Here is a 20,277-nt window from a genome sequence, read left to right as displayed (position 1 = left end):
AGCTTCTTTGTTGTCTCTCTCCCCCCAAGATCGACGCCCTAGTCTGGAGCACACACAGGTCTGAGCATAGGCTTGCTTAGATCAGGAAACTGCCCCCCACCTCCCCAAGGCTTCATTTGATGCTGTTTGCTGCATAGTGTAAGGGTTCTCATCCCTTCAGTTCGGCTTCCACCCCACCCCCACCCCCAGCCCCCTGGGCTTCTTTTGAAGCCAAGCTGTGTCCGGGCGAGGGACCAATTCTGCCGGCCGACGCTCTGACCCTCGAGCCTGCTCTGGAGCCGTTCGGTGGTGGCATGGCACTTTTTTTAAAAAATCCAAAATTAAAGAATTGCATGAAACTTCCATTTTCTGCATTTTCAGTTGGAAAAAAATTAAGCTTGATAATGCATATTTAATGTGTTCTTGACTGCCTCCAAAACTTTGCATAAAAACCATGGCGTCTTTCTGCGCCTATTTTTTGATGTGCGCTGGTTTTTCTTAAGTGCCCAGAAGGTTTTTTGGGAATGGTCACATATGCCGTCCTAGGAGAAATGTAAGTTGTCCAAACTTGCACAAATGTGAAAAACTGGTGCAGACATCAGATTACGCCCCCAAGACGCAAAAAAAAAACGAACCTAAAAAAATCGTAACTAACTGAGTTATGCTGGTGCACAATCTTTGGGGAAAGTTGGATTTTTAAATTTAGGCCAGAAAAAGTGGCGCGCGCCAAAAAAACGGAGCATATCACTGGGGAAAATTGAGCCCCAGGTCTTGGAGGGTTTGTAAATGAGGACAAGGACTTTGAGTTCAGTGTACTGAAAGACAGGGAGAGCAGGAGTGATGGGGAGCAGGATTTAATGTAGGATAGGATGTGGGTGTGGAATTTTGAATGAGTTGCATTTTATGTAGGATGGATGTTAAAAATAGATTAGGAATATATAAGACGTGTAGCGCTATTAATTCCCTCATACTTTTACTTTAGAAGTATAAAATAATGTTCCTATTATGCTCCCCTGTGAATCACGAGGCTGTATTATTCTGCATTGATGACATCAAGATAAGCTGTTCAGTGAATGTAATGATTTTACTGTCTCCAGCAAGGTTTAAATTTTGTTGCAATGCTACCTTAAGAAATTAGACTGTGGACAGTATAAGGCTTGAAAGTAATCTTGGGGTTCATAAGCCAATCACTCTTCATTACTGTAATCTATGATCCCACCAGAACCTACACAGTAAATTCGACACATATTGGTTATTTCAACAATCTATGGGCCCAAATTTCCCCAACCTCTTTTTCCAGCGCACTCACCTGAGATGCGCCGACTTTGTGCGCTCAAAACGGTGCCAAAAAACATACTCACGATTCTGGCCGCTCTGCTGTGTCTCCTGGTTCCTGGTGCGGCATTTCTTGTGGAGTGGGGGGGCGGAGCTACAGCCCTGCGCCAGAAACAGTGCCGGTAGCTGTCCACATGCGCAATGGAGTCTGCGCGCATGCGCAGTAGTTCCTCGCCCTCCCAACACATCCTGCAGGCTGTGAGCCGGATACAATGCTCGCCGCCCCTATCCTTAGCCAAAGGGACGTCCTGATAATCTTTAGTACTGATATTGCTGCTGAGGTGCTTCCGCTAAAGTGACTTCAGTCTCATTTTAATGAAGTGGAAATTTATGCCTGAAACTTGACCAGGGTTGTAACAGAATATCAATGCCTCAAGACTTTGTTCATTCTGCCTAGCTTGGAATTTGAAAAATTGTATGCACCAGAGAAAACCAATGGAACTTTCTGCAGTCGTTTCAGAGCCTCACTAGAAAGTTCACCCAAGTCGATTTAGGGGCACCAAAGCTAACGATCAGTGAAAGCACCCCTGGCAGTGTGTTGTCTCAAGGTCAAAGGTGATCACAGACTTTATTACAAAAGATACACACCCATCATCTGTGACTGATGTCCATGGAGTTAGAGGACTGGTGTTCTTCTTGGTACTAGGTTACAACTAATTAGTCCCTTGGAGAAAAATCCAGTCCCTCGGAGAGAAGTCCAGTCCCTCGGGGGGCCAAGTTAGGAAGGTAGTAAGTTTTAATTTTTATTTATTTATTTTTTATTGATGGTTTTTATGCTTCTTTAATTTTGTTGTGAAGGTGTTTAGTATATTGCAAGGTCCTCTGCTTCCCTTCACCACCCCGCCTGCCCCCGAATCTCTGGCTACCTGCGCTGATTTCTTAACTCTCCGCAAGGGTTTTATGAGCAGTTACAAGTGGCCACATACGCTGGCCTAAGTAAGTTTGGAGCAACTATTAGCTGTCCAAACTGGCTTAAATGGCCAAAACAGGCTTAGGTGGCTGGTAACGCCCCCTTTTGAACAAAACAAAACAAAACAAAAAAAATCCTAACAAACTCACTTACACTGGCGCAAATTAAATGTGCAGAATGGGGATTTTTAAGATACTCCAGAAAATTCAAGTTGAAAAAAAACCGGAGCAACTCCTGGCCAAATTTGGGCCCTATGGCCCCAAGTTTCCACACGCGGCAAAACAGGCGCCCCTCCGAGCTGGGCGCCCGTTTTTCGCGCCGAAAACGGCGCCTGACAAAAAACCGCGCTATTCTCGAGCGCTTTGCAGCTCGATGTCAGCTTGGCGCGACGCTCAGGGAGCGGAGCCTACCACTCGCGCCGATTTTGTAAGTAGGAGGGAGTGGGTACCATTTAAATGAGTTTTTTTCGTGCCGGCAACCCTGCGCGTGCGCGTTGGAGCATTCGCGCACGCGCAGTGTGAAGGAAACATTGGCACTCGGCCATTTTTGTAGTTCTTTGTAGCTGTTCAATTTTTTACATTTTTTAATAAAACCACATTGCTCTTCCATGATTAGCACTGAGGCTTCTTGCAGCAGTGAGAAGGCTGAAGGAAGCCTCAGACGTTGAAGCAGCCGTTTCCCGACGGGCCCGACCGACGGCCGTCGGGAATGGCTGCCTCCTCACTGCCTCCTCCCCACCCTGCCGTCGGGAACGGCTGCCTCCTCACTGCCTCCCCCGCGGTGCCGTCGGGAACGGCTGCCTCCTCACTGCCTCCTCCCCACCCTGCCGTCGGGAATGGCTGCCTCAATTTGTGAGGCTTCCTGCAGCCTTCTCCCTGCCTGAAGCACTTTCATACAGGTAGGAACATGGTTTATTTAATCTTTTCTTTGCTTTTAAATTTTTATTCAGGTTGGAATTATTTGTATAATATTTGTATAAGTATAACTAAGGATTGATTGTAGAATTTAATGACTTCCCTTCACCCCCTTCCCCCCCCTCCCCGCCCCACCTCGTTCCCGACGCCTAATTTGTAACCTGCGCCTGATTTTTTAATGTGTAGACAAGGTTTTTTCAGGCCTACAAAAATCTTCACTTGCTCCATTCTAAGTTAGTTTGGAGTACGTTTTCACTGTGGAAACTTTCAAATCAGGCGTCAGTGGCCGGACACGCCCCCTTTTGAAAAAAAAAATTCTGTTCAAAAGTGAAACTGTTCTACATGACTAGAATTGCAGAAAACTTAAATGTGGAGAATTGCGATTTCTAAGATACTCCGTTCTCCACCAGTTGCTCCTAAAAATCAGGAGCCAAATCATGTGGAAACTTGGGGCCTATATTTCTACATTTAATCAGTATTGTTCTGCACAGGGTCCCTCTTTTATAACTTACTAGACATTTACTTCTACTAAATGACTCCACTGAGAATTCTGATTGCTTTAAAAAAAATCTCCTTAGAACATTGAGTTGAGCGTTTGCAAACCACTTCTTCCTGTGGCTCGTGTGTCTGGGTCAATCATAATTATAATAATTTTACTGAGACCTTTAACATTTCAAAAAAGAAAAGCCTCATCTCATGTGAAGGTCATTTCACATCCTGTGCCCACACTGCACATGCAAGGGGTCAGTATTCTGAAAGAAGATTATTAGTTCAAATGACCACTAAGCACAGTTTAAACCCTACCAATTCAAAGCTGAGCTAAAACCTGTAGCTTGAGATAACTGTGTGATGGTATCAAGAAGGGCATAATTAAAATCGTTTAGTTTTTAAGGCAAGGGTATGAATTTTAGCGACATAGTGAACTGAAAAACAAGGTGAAAAAATACAAAAGCTAGAATTCAATTTTATTTCAGCTGTGTGGTGCTAAATTATCAGCCTTTACTCCCTGTAGCTGCTGCAGTCCCTTTGTAGATTAAACACCAGGGAAAGGTCACAGTCAACCTGTGGAATGTGATTAGTTTCTTTAAATTTCCACCCAGTTGTTTAGTAGGATTCCCACAGTTACGTCACTCTCTTTTTGAACTATCATTCCTGTCACAAGTACAAGCTTAACCAACCTGTAGTTAGATTTTACAGCAGCCCTATCAGAAAAATCATTGATTATTCCATCAGCATGTTGTGAAACTGACAAGAAGGTCCGTTGGATAAGGTTAATGGAGCATTGAAGTATGACTCCAATTTATTGCTCTGATCAAACAAGCTCACTCTTATTTGGGTAGAGCTGCTGTAAGCATTATACCCCTACCCAAGAGAGTCTTGAAACTCCCTAACAAAAGGTGAAAAAGCAAAGCGAGTTCTTTGTAAAAAAAAAATTTTCTCTCCCTTTTGGTTCATACACCACTCCAAGACTGAGACCTGGTGATCTGTTCCCAACTGCATTTTTTCGTCAGTGCTGTTCTGTATCCAAATGCAGGAAAGGTCCCGGACAACCATTTTAGTTGCCTTGCCCTTCAGTTTCAACTTCCTCCCTTCTGTAAGGATGCATGCCAACCCTATTCTGTGTCGCTCCTGCAGCTCGGCTGAGATCAGGTAGTCACTGAAAGGGAAACCTGGAGCAAACTCACCTTTATTGTGTAGCGCCAATAAGCTACAACAGTGCAACCATCTCAAATATAGCCACTCAAACAGAAATAAACCCAATTATCAACAATCACCCATAGCATTAAAATTCAAAAACATTATCTCAGAATATTATATTTTAATATAATTCTAAAGATTGTATGTAGATACTGATAATTATTGGTGAACAAAGCAAAGTGACTTGAATATAAATACTGATAAATTAGATGATTTAATTTCCATCGGGACTTCCTAACTAATAGGTTCCTGGTGTATTCCTAATGCTTGAACTTAACAGTTCAGTAATTACATACCTTCATTATTCCATTCCAGTTATCACCAGTAGAAACTCGGAATAAAGTAAGAAATGCCATCCCAAAATTCTCAAACGTTGCATGTCGACTCAAGCCTTCACATGGATTTTCATCATTACAAACTGAAAATCAAAACAGTCCAATGCCATTACTGAAGACTACATAAAATGTCTTAAATTACTGATAATGCTCTTTTATTTGAATTTTCGCTGTTTTGTGCGAACTTTCAGATCGGAAATATTTAAAAACGAAGAAAATAAATGCAATGAATTTTCATATCTTACATTTGAAATGAAGAACGCTTTTTTTTAAAAAAACAGTACCCATCGGACAGGTTAACTAAAATAAATTACTGCACGTTCATTTATTTATACCTTGAAATAAAGCGCGCTAAGTTATAAATACTAATTATTGCTCTTGACTGGCTATAACAACGAGATTAGTCAATTAAAGTCTCACCCAGCTTTCCAAAGAGCTCAACTCCAAGAGCCGCATAGATAAAAAACAAAAGCATGAACAATAAACCAAGGTTTCCCACCTGAAAGGCAAAAACAAAAAGTACTTTTACAGAATGCGGAGAGGTCATAGCATCAATGCACAAACTCATAGAGGGTGTCATTCAAACATTGCAGGGCTATGGGGCAATAGTGGAGGTGTGGGGATAATTGAATATTTCTTTCAAATAGCCAGCACTAGCACAATGGGCCAAATAGCCCCTTTCTGTGCTGTAAGAGTCTATGATTCCGTGTCCTTATATTTTTTAAAGAGGAATTTCAGATGCTTGACATATGATGCAAATTCACAGAACCAAAGAAATTATATCACAGCACAAGGCTTCTGGCCTGTGCCAGTGCTCGCACTTCAAATGGAGTTATATACTTTAATTTCATTTTCCTGTGCTTTCCCCATATCGTTTATGCAGATATTAAATTAAATTCATTTTTAACAGCTCTCATCACTGGACAGACAGCACAAGATTTTAAAAATCTTTCTCTGGGAAAAGATTCCAAAATATTTTCTCCATTACCAAAAGAGATTGAAATTTCACTCTCGGACAAACAGCAAATATGATTAAAGGTAATTGTATTGGACCTTAAACAAAGGAACAATTTACATTTTATGTATAAGTCTATCACTTAGGATCAGACTAGGAGCATATTGTCCTAAAGTGTTGACATTTTAAAAAAATGCATTATCTACCTTACCTTACCTCAATAGTTTGATATGGTTTATCCCTGGAAAATATTTTTTCTGGTTTACAGGAAAATCTTGGATTTTTAAGACTTTCTCAGGGGTCTTCTAAACACTAAATATTAATAGAATTAAGTGGCTCAGAGAAGAAAATGTGTAACTAATCTACTGATTGCTTTATATACATAAGGGAGCTATCAACACATCTTTATTTTTGGTTGGAGGGGAGACATGATAGGGGGAATATTAACTGCCAGATGGGAAAATAGCCATACGAGCATCTGGCCCATCTGGCAGCGGGAGGGCCAGCTAATTTTAACAACCAGGCCTCATTAACATGCTGCTGGCTGACTACCCAACCAAAATGGCCAGGAATTGCTGTCTGAACATTAAAACTGGGTGCCTCAGAGGCTGCTGGCTGGGCCCACGGTAAGTGTGGGAACGGGGAAATGGGTGTTCTAGCACGGCCAGCGGTTTGGGAAGGGGGAGGTGACTGGGTAGGGCAGGCCTACACTTCATTATGGCACCTGAAGGAAAGAAATGAACTTACCTGGAGGGATATTTTCTCCCTCTGAACATCCTCTCTCCAGCTTCAGCCAGTCGGGAAATCTGCAAGCCAGTGTTAAAATACCAGTCGAGTCTTGATGATGTTATTGTGACCTGATTTGTATATTTAAAGAAGGAGCCTACTGGTTTTGGGCGCCTGTCCTTGATGCTTGTGATTGAAAGTTGCTGTTGGCGGGATTGGGCAGGAGGCCAGCGGATAAGTCTCCCACTTCATTTTAACTGACCCCCGTGCCAGATTTCTGTTATGCAGGAGGAGCAAATATTCCTCCGCATCGGATTATTCTGTAAACCTGAGGCCTAATATGATTTTGTTGCTTTCAGCATAATGAGATAAGGGGCTGGATTTTCGGTCCATTGCCGCCTCTGTTTTCGCCCCGGAGGGGCAGTAATGGCAGTGGAGAGCCTTTCCAGGCGGGCGGCCAGCTTCCAGCGCCCTGCCGAGACATTCAGTGCCAGGTTTGCGGGGGCACGGAGCAGTACCGCCCGGGAGAGGCAAGCCGGTATGCAATGCCTCTGGCTCGGAATTTGAAACGTGCCCAATCCATATCGCATCGCATCAGGTGGATGTGGCATCAGGAAAGTATTAGGAATGTTTTTGGTATGTTTTTTCAAATTTATTGTTTTACGGAAACCTCTCTTAGGACGCTCGGAGTCTGGCTGTTTACCTCGGGATTTTCATTTGCTCAGTCAGCGTAGTGCCCTAAAAGAGGTGTGGAACTCCTCGCTTAGTGCTCCGCTCCACACTCAGGGCCTAGCTGGTAAATTTTGGGGCTGGAGGCGCAAACCATTTCCCGGCACAAAATTTACCGTTCTACCTGGGTTAATGCCGCAACAGAGGCGCGACTGAATTTCCACCCCAAGGTATTATATGGCATCCACCAAAAAACAGGCCCGATAATCAATGTAGACATGTCTTCCGCACAGTAATGAGAAGACAGTATTATGATCTTCAATTTCTGATCCAAATACTATTACACAAGCAGGAAATATTCCAGTACAATTTCTTGCATTGGTTAGAAAAACAAAAATATTTAAAAATCTTTCTATCCTCTATCTAGTGATCATGACATTGGAAACCTTGACATATACAATCATTGGAGACCAGAGAATCATGCAATACAAGCCCCCTCTTATGATGCATTCACACTCTGCAAGTTTAGCATTGGTGTAAAAGTGGAACAGCCTTGCACCGATGGAACAGCTGTAGTGTGAATTGACCTTTTAGTCCTATCATACTGGGTAACAGGGAATAAAACACAAAAAGTCATCCAGAAGCAGACCAACTACCAGTAGACAACACAAGACAAGATGTGGTACTGCCATCTTCATCCTCAGCCCCCCACCCCCAACCCCAACCCCCCCGCCAGCCCACCACAGGTTAGGCACATCATCAAAACTGTTTATTTTTCCAGGGAAAAGCTAAACTGCTGCGGTGACTCCACTTTGCATTTTTTTTTAATCAGGCTCTGGTATTGACATGCGCTTTCACCCATGTTGAAAGTAATAGGTCTGAATCAGCATTTCAGGAAGAGAACTCCACAGCAGTTAACAAATTCTAGAGACTGCAAGACTAGGCTACGCATAGACGGACAGGATAAACAGTGCAAGTGAACGTCATCATCTTTGGGGACAAACATATGGAAAAATATTGGAGACAAAAACTTTTGTCATGCAGATCACATTCCCTACCTAATACCATTGTTGGAACACCATCGCCACAAGGACTGCAGTGGTTCAAGGAGAAGGTCCAGTATCATCTTCTCAGGGCAACTAGGGATGGGCAATAAAAATGAGGCCTTGCCAGAACTGCCTGAATACCATCAACAAAAAGAAGTGGGGTGCAATTGGCCTATCTATTGATATGCAAAGTTCAAAGTGTCAATGGAATAAAAATCCAAAAGGGTAAATTTTGGAAATGAGCAAAAGACTTTGACCAGGTAGGTAACGGTAGACTTAGTGAAATTTACTATAGCTTAGATTTTCTGCATTTAAGATTTTTAGTTAAGTTTTAAAAAGCAGACAATATGGTGTTTGAGGTTCCAATCTAGGCATGACATCTCGCTCAACATAAATGTGGATCAAAGAATCAGGGAGGGAGGTCAGAGCACCCAATTCATTACACTCCTGAATTTCTGGGGATTAATTTTAATTTCCACATTGGTAAAAGGGGATGCCACAAATTGAGCTCACTGATCTTTGTGCCTGATTCATTCATCCATAGTCCTGTTGATTGATGTTCTGCATCAGGAGTAGTCGTATTGCAGAATTTACCCTAGCACACATGTAAGATTATTGAGCTAAATAGCAGGCTAAAAAAATGCAGAAAAAATCTAGTAAATGTGGCAGTCAAAGCAAAACAGATGCAATTTAGCCTTAAAATAGGACTGAGCTAGTTAGTAGCATAAATCATTTGTGGGATTGTGAATCATCAAAGTCGGTAGAGAAGCTGCATCTAGATTCTCTCATTATAGGGCCTGAGACAGGACAAGGGTAACATGATATTTGTTAAACTACCTCTTATGAATGCATTAGGTCAGCAAAATATCTACGAGCTGTTGTTAGGGTATTGATTTGGGATTTGTTCATAGCTCAGTGGAGGGAATAACAATGACAGAAGCCATAATTAAGCACTAAATATCCTTTGTCAGAAGTGTGCAATAAAATAAACTGGTCCCATGCTGATTAACTGGGATACCATAGGCTGGGCCATTTAATCAAATAGAGTGTTGTTTATTACCGAGGGCACACCAGAAAAATGGAGATTGTCATTATTACGAGTAGTTCCAGGAATAAGGCAAGGGATTACCTCATTAGGACAATGAGGAACACTGAGCATCAGAGGGACCTTGAAGTGCTTGTCCACAGATCCCTGAAGGTAGCAGGGCAGGTAAATAAGGTAGTTAAGAAGGCAGACGGGATACTTGCCTTTATTAGCCGAGGCACAGAATATAAGAGCAGGGAGGTTATGCTTGAACTGTATAAAACACTAGTTAGGCCACAAGCTAGAGTACTGTGTGCAGTTCTGATCATCACATTACAGGAAAGATGTGATTGCACTAGAGAGGGTGTAGAGGAGATTTATGAGGATATTGCCTGGACTGGAGAATTTTAGCTACGAGGAAAGATTGGATAGATTTAGAAACATAGAAATTTACAGCGCAGGAGGAGGTCATTTCGGCCCATTGTGTCCATGCCAGCCGACAAAGAGCCGCACGGCCCTTGGTCAGCAGCCCTAAAGGTTACATATAAACCTATGAACAATGACGGAAAGACAAAGAGCACCCAGCCCAACTAGTCCACCTCACACAACTGCGAAACCTCTTGTACTGAAACATTCTGCACTCCACCCCAACCGGAGCCATGTGACCTCCTGGGAGAGGCAAGAAACAGATAAAAACTCAGGCCAATTTAGGGAGAAAGAAATCTGGGAAAATTCCTCTCCGACCCATCCAGGCGATTGAAATTAGTCCAGGAGATCACCCTGGCCTTATTCGATTCCCTGCAGTACTTACCATTAATATTGCGTCGGCCAGCAAAAGGTCATCCAGTCTAATCCCAATTATTAGCTCTAGGTCCGTAACCCTGCAGGTTACGACACTTTAAGTGCCCATCCATCTCTTGAAAGTGGTGAGGGTTTCTGCATCCATCACAAATCCAGGCAACGAGTTTTAGATCCCCACAACCCCCTGCGTAAAGAAGCCCCCACTCAAATCCACTCTAAACCTTCCACCAACCACCTTAAAACTATGCCCCCTCGTAATAGACCCCTCCACCAGTGGAAATAGGCTATTACTATTCACTATGTCCCTCAATATTTTGTACACCTCAATGAGGTCTCTGTTCCAATGAGAACAAATCCAGCCTATCCAATTTGTCCTCATAACTAAGATTCTCCATTCCAGGCAGCATTCTAGTAAATCTCCTCTGCACCCTCTCTAGTGCAATCACGTCCTTCCTATAATACAGTGACCAGAACTGCATGAGTACTCCAGCTGTGGCCTAACCAAAGTATTATACAAAGTATATAACTTCCCTGCTCTTACATTCTATGTCTCGGCCAATAAAGGCAAGCATTCCGTATGCCTTCTTAACCACCTTATCCACCTGGCCTGCTACTTTCAGGGATTTGTGGACAAGCACTCCAAGTTCCCTTTGTTCATCTACACTATTAAGTAGCCTACCGCTTTCCTTATTAGCCCTCCCAAAGTGCATCACCTCACACTTCTCTGGATTAAATTCCATTTGTCACTGCTCAGCCCACCTGATCAGCAGATTGATATCCTCCTGCAGCCCATGACTTTCTTCTTCATTATCAACACACAGCCAATTTTAATGTCGTCTGCAAACTTCTTAATCATACTTCCTTTTTTCAAATCTAAATCATTGATATATACCACAAAAAGCAAGGGACCCACTGGAAACATCCTTCCAGTCACAAAAACATCCATCAATCATTACCCTTTGTTTCCTACCTCCTAGCCAATTTTGGATCCAACTTGCCATTTTGCCCTGGATCCCATGGGCTTTAACCTTCTTGATCAGTCTACCATGTGGGACCTTATCAAAAGCTTTGCTAAAGTCCATATACACTACATCGTACGCACTACCCTCATCGACCCTCTTGGTTACCTCCTCAAAAAATTCAATCAGGTTAGTCAAACACGATCTTCCCTTAACAAATCCATGCTGACTGTCCCTAATTAATCCCTGCCTTTCCAAATGTAGATTTATCCTGTCTTTCAGGATTTTTTCCAATAATTTTCCCACCACTGAAGTTGGCAGACCTGTAATTAGACGGCCTATCCCTTTCTCACTTCTTAAACAAGGGTACTACATTAGCAGTTCTCCAATGCTCCGGCACCATGCCCAAATCCAAAGAGGACTGGAAAATGATGGTCAAGGCCTCTGCTATTTCCTCTTTTACTTGTTTGGAACAGAGGAGGTTGAGGGGAGACCTAATTGAGGTGTATAAAATAATGAGGGGCCGAGATAGGAAGGACCTATTCCCTTAGCAGAGGGGTCAATAACCAGGGGGCATAGATTTAAAGTAATTAGTAGAAGGCTTAGAGGGGACTTGAAGAGAAATGTTTTCACCCAGAGGATAGTGGGGGTCTGGAACTTAGTGCCTGAAAGGGTGGTCGAGGCAGAAACCCTCAACGCATTTAAAAAGTACTTGGATATGTACTTGAAGTCCACAGACAGCAATGTGATAATGACTAGATAATCTGTTTTTGTTATGTTGATTGAGGAATAAATATTGGCCAGGACACCAGGAATCCCCTGCTCTTCTTCAAAATAGTGGCATGGGATTTTTACATTCACCTGAGAGAGCAGATGGAGCCTTGGTTTAATGTCTCATCCAAAAGACGGCACCTTCGACAGTGCAGCACTCCTTCAGCACTGCACTGGAGTGTCAGCCTAGATTTGGACTTGAACCCACCTTCTGACTCAGAGGCGTGTGTGCTACCCACTGAGCCACAGCTGAAAATTGTGTGCAAATTGGCTGCCACAATTCCTTACCTAACTACATTTCAAAAGTAGTTAATTGGTTGTAAAGTGTTTTGACACATCCTCAGGCTCTGAAACAGCTACAGAAATTCATGTTCGTTGTTTCTTTCTTTCAAAAACAGACTTTTTGGAGCAAGAGAATTTCAAGGTCTAAATTACTAGTGTATACAAGACGACAGCATAGAAAAATAGTTTGTTTATGTGACAGAAATGTCATTCCAGTGAGTTGTTTATGCAATACAGAGCAATAGTTTTGCAAATAAATCAATTAATATGGATATTCACCAATCCTGGATCACCCATAATTAATTTATAGTAAAGCGACTCTACTTGCCTCTGCACGGCTTCAAGCTTTATGTTACGTCACAATCACTCTTGTCCAAATTACGCAAACAAAAATAAATTATGAGACAACTACAACATCAATTGAGAAATCTAATCAGTGAAACATGAATGGTAAAGTACAGTCTCCAGAAATTACTTCTAACAAAATTCCTGATAATAGTTCATTGTTACAGGGAAGCAGAAGCTAAAGCCAACTTCAGGAAAAAAGTGAGTAAAAGTAACAAAGTAGCATTGTTTATCATCATCATCATAGGCAGTCCCTCGGAATCGAGGAAGACTTGCTTCCACTCTTAGAATGAGTCCTTAGGTGGCTGAACGAGAGCCACAGTCCATGCCACAGGTGGGACAGACAGTCGTTGAGGCTAAGGGAGGGTGGGACAGGTTTGCCACATGTTTTTTCTGCTGCCTGTGCTTGTCTTCTGCATGCAATCAGCGATGAGATTCGAGGTGCTCAGTGCCCTCCCGGATGCACTTCCTCCACTTAGGGCGGTCTTTGGCCAGGGACTCCCAGGTGTCGGTGGGGATGTTGCACTTTATTAGGGAGGCTTTGAGGGTGTCCCTTGTGATGTTTCCTCTGTCCACCTTTGGCTCGTTTGCCATGAAGGCATTCAGAGTAGAGCGCTTGCTTTGGGAGTTTCATGTCTGGCATGAGGACAATGTGGCCTGCCAAGCAGAGCTGATCAAGTGTGGTCAGTGCTTCAATGCTGGGAATGTTGGCCTGGATGAGGACACTGATGTTGCTACGTCTGTCCTCCCAGGGGATTTGTAGGATCTTGCGGAGGCATCGTTAGTGATATTTCTCCAGCGACTTGAAGTGTCTCCTGTACATGGTCCATGTCTCTGAGCCATACAGGAGGGTGGGTATTACTACAGCCCTGTAGACCATGAGCCATGCTCCATCTCACAGTCATTGTTTATCAGAATAATGATGTCTGTTCAAATCCCACACTGTGCCGGTGTGATTTTGGACCCCATTCATGACAAATTTGTAAAACTCTTCTACATTCTTCCAAAGCACAAGCAAGGCTGCACACCTCGGGGGGGGGGGGGTAAAACATTGGCCTTTAAACCAGGATCATGAGTTCAGGCCTCTCTGGGACCTGAGAAATTTAACAAGGTTAATGGTAAAGCAGGAGGGCAACTAAAATGATCTGGCAGATCCTGAAAAATGGGACCAAGCAACAGAGTGACCTAGATAGGCTAAAAGGATTTTTTTCACATTCATGATTTCTTTGTTATCTAATGTAATTAAACAGATTTTTGTATCCTTTAGAAATACTTATAGGTATAAATGGTTCAATATTCATAAACATTATTTTGTTGAAAACAGCAACAACATGCTCTCCTCCCCCCGCCCCCAAAACCAAAAAGAGTACCAAGGCATAATTGAAGATCTCAATATAAATGAGATTGAAGTCCTATACCAGCTGAAAGAGTTTCAAACAAATAAATCCCCAGGGTCAGATAATATTTATCCCAGAGTGTTGAAGGAGATTTGTGAGGCACTGATAATCATTATGACCAAGTTAGTGGACACTGGAGAAGATTGGAAACAGGCGAATGTGGTGCCCATATTTTTTTTTTTTAAAAGTGTGACAGATCAGCCACAGGCAACTACAGACCCATTAGTCTTATTTTCATTCTATGTAAGGTAATGGAATCGATTATCAGGAGTAAACTTGAGGATCAGCTACACAACAATAACCTAATTTACAGCAGTCAGCATCCTTGCCTGCCCAGCCTTCTTGATTTATTTAAGGAAGTCACTCTTTGGAACTCTCTCCCTAAACCACTTTATTTTGCTACTTCTTTTCGCTGCTTTAAGAACCTATCTTTTCAACCATATTTTCTGTCCTTCCCCCTCCAACCTTTTCTATATCCTACTCTGTGCTCTCCTTCTCCACGAGAAAATCTATATTGGATCTTATTTGATTGTATCATTATTATATTCAAAGTAATTTTTTTTAAATCAAAGTATATGTTGTAGTGTTTATGGAAGTCAATACAGGATAAGCCCCAGTGTGTATCAATCACTTCCATTGCACTCTTCAGTCACTCAACTGATCACATAAATGACCTTGAGAAACATTGGGAAAAGTCACTTAATTCAGTGGTTTTGTTATTTGTGCAAGATGGTAATTTAGCTGAGCAAAACATATATTTTTCAATTAGGCAGCTTTCCAATAAAACCTACTAGATAAGTTTACAAGTATCTGTTCAAGTTCATTATTTAAAAAGGTGAAGCGGTTTGGAACTAACATTTATCAGTGAAGGCAAATCAATAAAGACTTAGCAACAGACCAATGACTTGAAAAAAAAGACAACAAATTGTCTAAAAGACAAAATAGTAATTGTTCTGAAAGCTGCCCCATTTTGGGGCAAAATAACTTACCTTTGCAGAAGTCCTGCTGTTAAATCAATTTAGCTTGTGATATTTAAAAAAAACCCACAGCTGGTAAATTGAATTGAAAACAATTGCTCTATAATTTCTGTGTTGTAAATCATGGTTTCACTGCACCTCATGGAATTAAAACCGGGAAACATTGTTTCTGGAAGCTCAGTACAGATATCCAAGATTTATTTAGTAATCTCTCTCAACAAGGACTGTATGGATATGCTAGAATCTCATATTTATATTTTATAATTTTACAACTGTGCTCCAAAATGCACTCATTATAGCAATTTATGCACCCAGTGTCACCATCAAGCACTCTCTGGCCAGTTAAAATATGAACAGATGTAGAGTAAAGCTTCCTTCATTTTACCCCAATTTCTAAAGAACATCCTCTCATACACCAGTGTTTTTTTTGCACTCTCAGGATGTGGATGTTACTGGCAAAACAGGCATTTATTGCCCATCCCTAGTTGCCCTTGAGAAGATGGCGGTGAGCCTTGCTGAAACACTGTAGTCCATGTGGTGAAGATGCTCCAGCAATGCTGTTTAGTAAGGAGTTCCAGGATTTTGACCTAGCGGCAATGAATGAATGGCGCTATATCTCCAAGCTAGGATGGTATGTGACTTGGAGGTGATGATGTTACCATGAAGCTGATACCCTTGTCCTTATAGGTGATGGAGATCGTGGGTTTAGGAGATGCTGTCGAAGAAGCCTTGGCAAGTTGCCGCAGTGCATCCTGAAGATAGTACACACTGCAGTCACCGTACACTGGTGGTGGAGGAAGTGGATGTCTAAGTCGGTGGATGGGGTGCCAAACAAGCAACTGCTTTGCGCTGTATGGTGTTGATTTTTTTTGAGTACTGCTAGACCTGCACCGATGTGGGCAATTGGAGAATATTTCATCACATGCCTGGAGTCAGAAGGTATACTGCAGAATACTCAGCCTCTGACCTGCTCCAGTCGGCAGGGCATTTATGTGGCTGGTCCAGTTAGGCTTCTGGGCAATGGTGAACTGATGTTGGGGGACTCAGTGATGGTAATGTAACTGACTGTCCAAGGTCAGGTGGTTATGTTCTCTCTTGTTGGAGATGGTCATTGCCTGACATGTGAGTAGCGCAAATGTAACTTGCCACTTATCAGTCCAAGCTTGGATGTTGTCCAAGTCTTGCTGCATGCTGACATGGACTGCTTCATTTATGATGAATTCCAGGGAGTTAGTTTTGTGGGCTGACATGTACCAGGAAGTGAGTTGAGAGAGTAGGTGGTCAGTCTCACAGAAGAAATGAGTTTGGAGAAGGTGGGGCAGCTGCACATCATTTAGGGTCCTTACAGCCAGCAGAACAAGTAGACTTTCAACCCATCAGTCTGGTCACAATTCAAACCTAGGAATCAGATGGGAAAGAACAGTGCAATAAGCCACTGTACCATCCAGACCCATGGAAAGTTCTTCTCCAAAAGAGTGTTGTTCATAATGAAAATGTTTCCTGGTCATTGTGACCCTTGACAAATGTTTAGGCTTTGTAATAATCTTAGCAAAATGTAAAAACCGTAGAAGAAATGCAGCTTTAAAAGTTCATGCCCCAGTTCATCCTTCCTCTGCGACCTGAGAATTATTTCTGCATCAACTGCCAAGACTTCAGCCAGGCATAAAAACAATGCAACAAACTCTCAGTATGCCTGTCAAGGAAGATTTTTCACACAGTACACCTCATGCTAATCTACATCATTATCAATGTCTGCATTTCAACTAGGCTTTGCAGTATTTATAGAAAAGGAGATTAACCCTGGTTACTTTCCCTTAATGTCAACATTTTTTTAACCTTCAATGCCTCACAATCCAAGCATTTAATCTAAACCACATATTATGTTGTTACTTTCCAATGCAAATTTGCATTTTTCCCTCAAAAAGTGATAATTACACATCTTTCAATTGATATTTCTGGCCACTAAGAAGTGCCAAAATCAAAATGACTTTTAAACTGTCACATTAAAAGAAAGATGTAACAAAATGATTGAAGAGCAGCTCACAATTTATGTTCCTATTGCACAGAATTCTATTTCTCTAGGAATATGCAGCTTTATACGTATGTTAATTTTGAGGGGCGAGTAAAGACAGTAAAACAGTAGACTTTTAAATCACATTATTATAACATAACATACCTGTGGCAAAGCCTGTACAACTGTATCAAGTAAAGCCCTCATTCCGGTAGCCATCTTGAGCAGTTTCAGCACTAGGGATGCAGGAAATTAACAAGATATGCTTAATATAAGTAATTATTATAAATCAAGTATTGCACAAAGTATATAAAGAAAAAAATTATGTGTTAACACTACTTGGATATCTATTTAAAAATATCAGTGAGACAATACGATACATTTTTCTCTTTACTGCCTGGGTGGAAAGTATCTCCTGGGCAGAGCCCGGAGATGAAAATCAGGCAGGAAGGATGCACGGCCATAAGAGAGCCCATCTGACTTTCCTTCCATTTAAATTGGTTGGGCTCTGATATGGGCATAGAAGCCTCCTCGCCCAATGTTCCTCTCTGCCAGGGTGATATTTTCTACCCAGGCAGCACTGATGAAAATTTACCCCAATGTCTTAAACATATTCTCTCCCTTTTTCCCCTCTTTGGAATTTAAACTCATCATAGGCAGTCCCTCGGAATCGAGGAAGACTTGCTTCCACTCTTAGCATGAGTTCTTAGGTGGCTGTACAGTCCAATACGAGAACCGCAGTCTTTGTTACAGGTGAGACAGACAGTGGTTGAAGGAAAGGGTGGACAGGGAGTCTGGTTTGCCGCACATTTCTTCCGCTGCCTGCGCTTGATTTCTGCATGCCCTCGGCGACGAGACTCGAGGAGCTCAGCGCCCTCCCGGATGCACTTCCTCCACTTAGGGCGGTCTTTGACCAGGGACTCACAGGTGTCAGTGGGGATGCCGCACTTTATCAAGGCGGCTTTGAGGGTGTCCTTGTAACGTTTCCACTGCCCACCTTTGGCTCGTTTGCTGTGGACGAGTTCCGAGTAAAGCACTTGCTTTGGGAGTCTTGTGTCTGGCATGTGAACTATGTGGCCTGCCCAGCGGAGCCGATCAAGTGTGGTCAGTGCATCAATTCTGGGCATGTTGGCCTGGACGAGGACGCTAACGTTGGTGCGTCTGTCCTCCCAGGGGATTTGTAGGATCTTGCGGAGACACCGTTGGTGGTATTTCTCCAGCAACCTGAGGTGTCTACAGTACATGGTCATTACTGTGGGGATGTCAGTATAAAGGAAAGCAATTCTTCCAACATACTTAAACCTACTATCAGTATCAATTTTCAGGGACATATTTCTTACATGCAGGGTAAATTTCCCACTGATCCAAAAACTGACACACCACTAGAAGAACACCACTATTGCACCAATGTGACACTTCCATTCCCAGCCAAGGCCACCTATCCTTGCAGCCTTATTGAATAGGACTGTTAATTTAGTGCCAGCTTGTGCTCAGTTGGTAGCACCCTCGCCTCTGAGTCAGAAGGTTGTGGGTTCAAGTCCCACTCCAGAGACTTGAGCACAAAAATCTAGGCTGACACTTCAGTGCAGTACTGAAGGAGTGCCGCACCATCGGAGGTGCCGTCTTTTGAATGAGTTGTTAAACCAAGGCTCCGTCTGCCCTCTCAGATGGATGTAAAAGATCCCATGGCACCATTTCAAAGAAGGGTAGGGGAGTTATCCCCGGTAATCTGGACAATATTTATCCCTCAATCAACATCAGTAAAACAGATTATCTGGTCATTATCACATTGCTGTTTGTGGGAGCTTGCTGTGCGCAAATTGGCTGCCACATTTCCTATATTACAACACTTCAAAAAGTACTTAATTGGCTGTAAAGCACTTTGGGACGTCCGATGGTTGTGAAAGGCGCTATATAAATGCAAGTCTTTCTTTTTTTTCTAAATCTCTGCAGCATCTTGGCCCAGAATTTGTGATCCTGATGAGGGTGAACTGGCAGAGTTTGCCATCATTTCGCTAATGAAACTGAGATGGAGCAAATCCCCTGGGAGGATAGACACACCAATGTCAGTGTTCTCGATCAGGCCAAACATCCCCAGCATCGAAAAATTGACCACACTCGACCAGCTCTGTTGGGCGGGCCACATTGTCCGCATGCCCGACACAAGACTCCCAAAGCAAGCGCTCTACTCAGAACTCCTACACGGCAGGCGATCCCCAGGTGGGCAGAGGAAACGTTTCACGGACACCCACAAAGCCTCCTTGATAAAGTGCAACATCCCCACTGGCACCTGGGAGTCTCTTGCCCAAGACCGCCCTAAGTGAAGGAAAAGCATCCGGGAGGGTGCTGAGCACCTCGAGTCTCATCGCCGAGAGCATACAGAAACCAGGCGTAGGCAGAAGGAGCAAACCAGACTCCCCACCCACCCTTTCCTTCAATCACTGTCTGTCCCACCTATGACAGAGACTGTAATTCCCATATTGGACTGTACAATTACCTGAGAATTCACTTTTAGAGTGGAAGCAAGTCTTCCCCGATTTTGAGGGACTGCCTATGATGATGGTGAGTGAAACTTGAAGTTGCGGTCTGACAGTAACTGCTACTCCACAGGGTGCACTGTGCCGCCACCACCCCACCCCCGCCCCCCGAGCCTGTAATTCGTGTAATCTCTCAAATCATAGAAACTGGCGAAAACTTCAGCTCTGCCTCAGTAATTACACTGTAAAATACTCCATTTAAAGTGAGACCCTTTTGCATTAGGTGTAACTGGGGTTTTAACAGCATATTGACTGCTAAACAAAGGCAATGCCCCTGAAAAACTCATTTTAATTTTGTGCAGTATCAAATTTATGTATTTTAATAAAAATTCATTTTTTTAATAAACTTAAAAAAAAGTAGGTTCACCTTTATTTCAGGTTTGCCTTATCCCCATTTGAGAGCCCCAATCTTTGTTTTGCTCTCTACACCATTTTTTAAAAAGTTAGAATTTTAAGAGCTTTCCCACTTCCTTGCCTGCTGTCTGTGAGAATTCTGTGCTTTGATTGGCTGGTTAGACAGCTTGTTGACTTCACAGCAGCTCGTACTATGGATTTCCCACTATATTATGTTGATTTGAATTTTACATCGGAAAACCCAAAACTTCT

The 20,277-nt window shown here is 42.7% G+C and overlaps 1 protein-coding gene across 1 annotated transcript in view; it reads right to left on the bottom strand.

The window, feature by feature from the left end:
• cacna1ha (calcium channel, voltage-dependent, T type, alpha 1H subunit a) overlaps nucleotides 1-20,277 on the bottom strand; it is a 341,912-nt gene that overhangs the window by 30,478 nt on the left and 291,157 nt on the right. Inside the window, exons 27-29 of the mRNA XM_070901103.1 lie at nucleotides 17,300-17,370; nucleotides 5,592-5,670; nucleotides 5,133-5,254 (exon numbers count right to left, since the gene is read on the bottom strand). Of these exons, the coding sequence (XP_070757204.1) occupies nucleotides 5,133-5,254; nucleotides 5,592-5,670; nucleotides 17,300-17,370 (272 nt within the window). The remainder of the gene's footprint in view (nucleotides 1-5,132; nucleotides 5,255-5,591; nucleotides 5,671-17,299; nucleotides 17,371-20,277) is intronic.

Source organism: Pristiophorus japonicus, chromosome 15 (genome assembly GCF_044704955.1).
Source record: "Pristiophorus japonicus isolate sPriJap1 chromosome 15, sPriJap1.hap1, whole genome shotgun sequence".
NCBI classification, from domain to species: Eukaryota; Metazoa; Chordata; class Chondrichthyes; family Pristiophoridae; genus Pristiophorus; species Pristiophorus japonicus.
The sequence above is the reverse complement of the archived record's forward strand: the minus strand, read 5'-3'. Positions and strand labels throughout refer to the sequence as shown.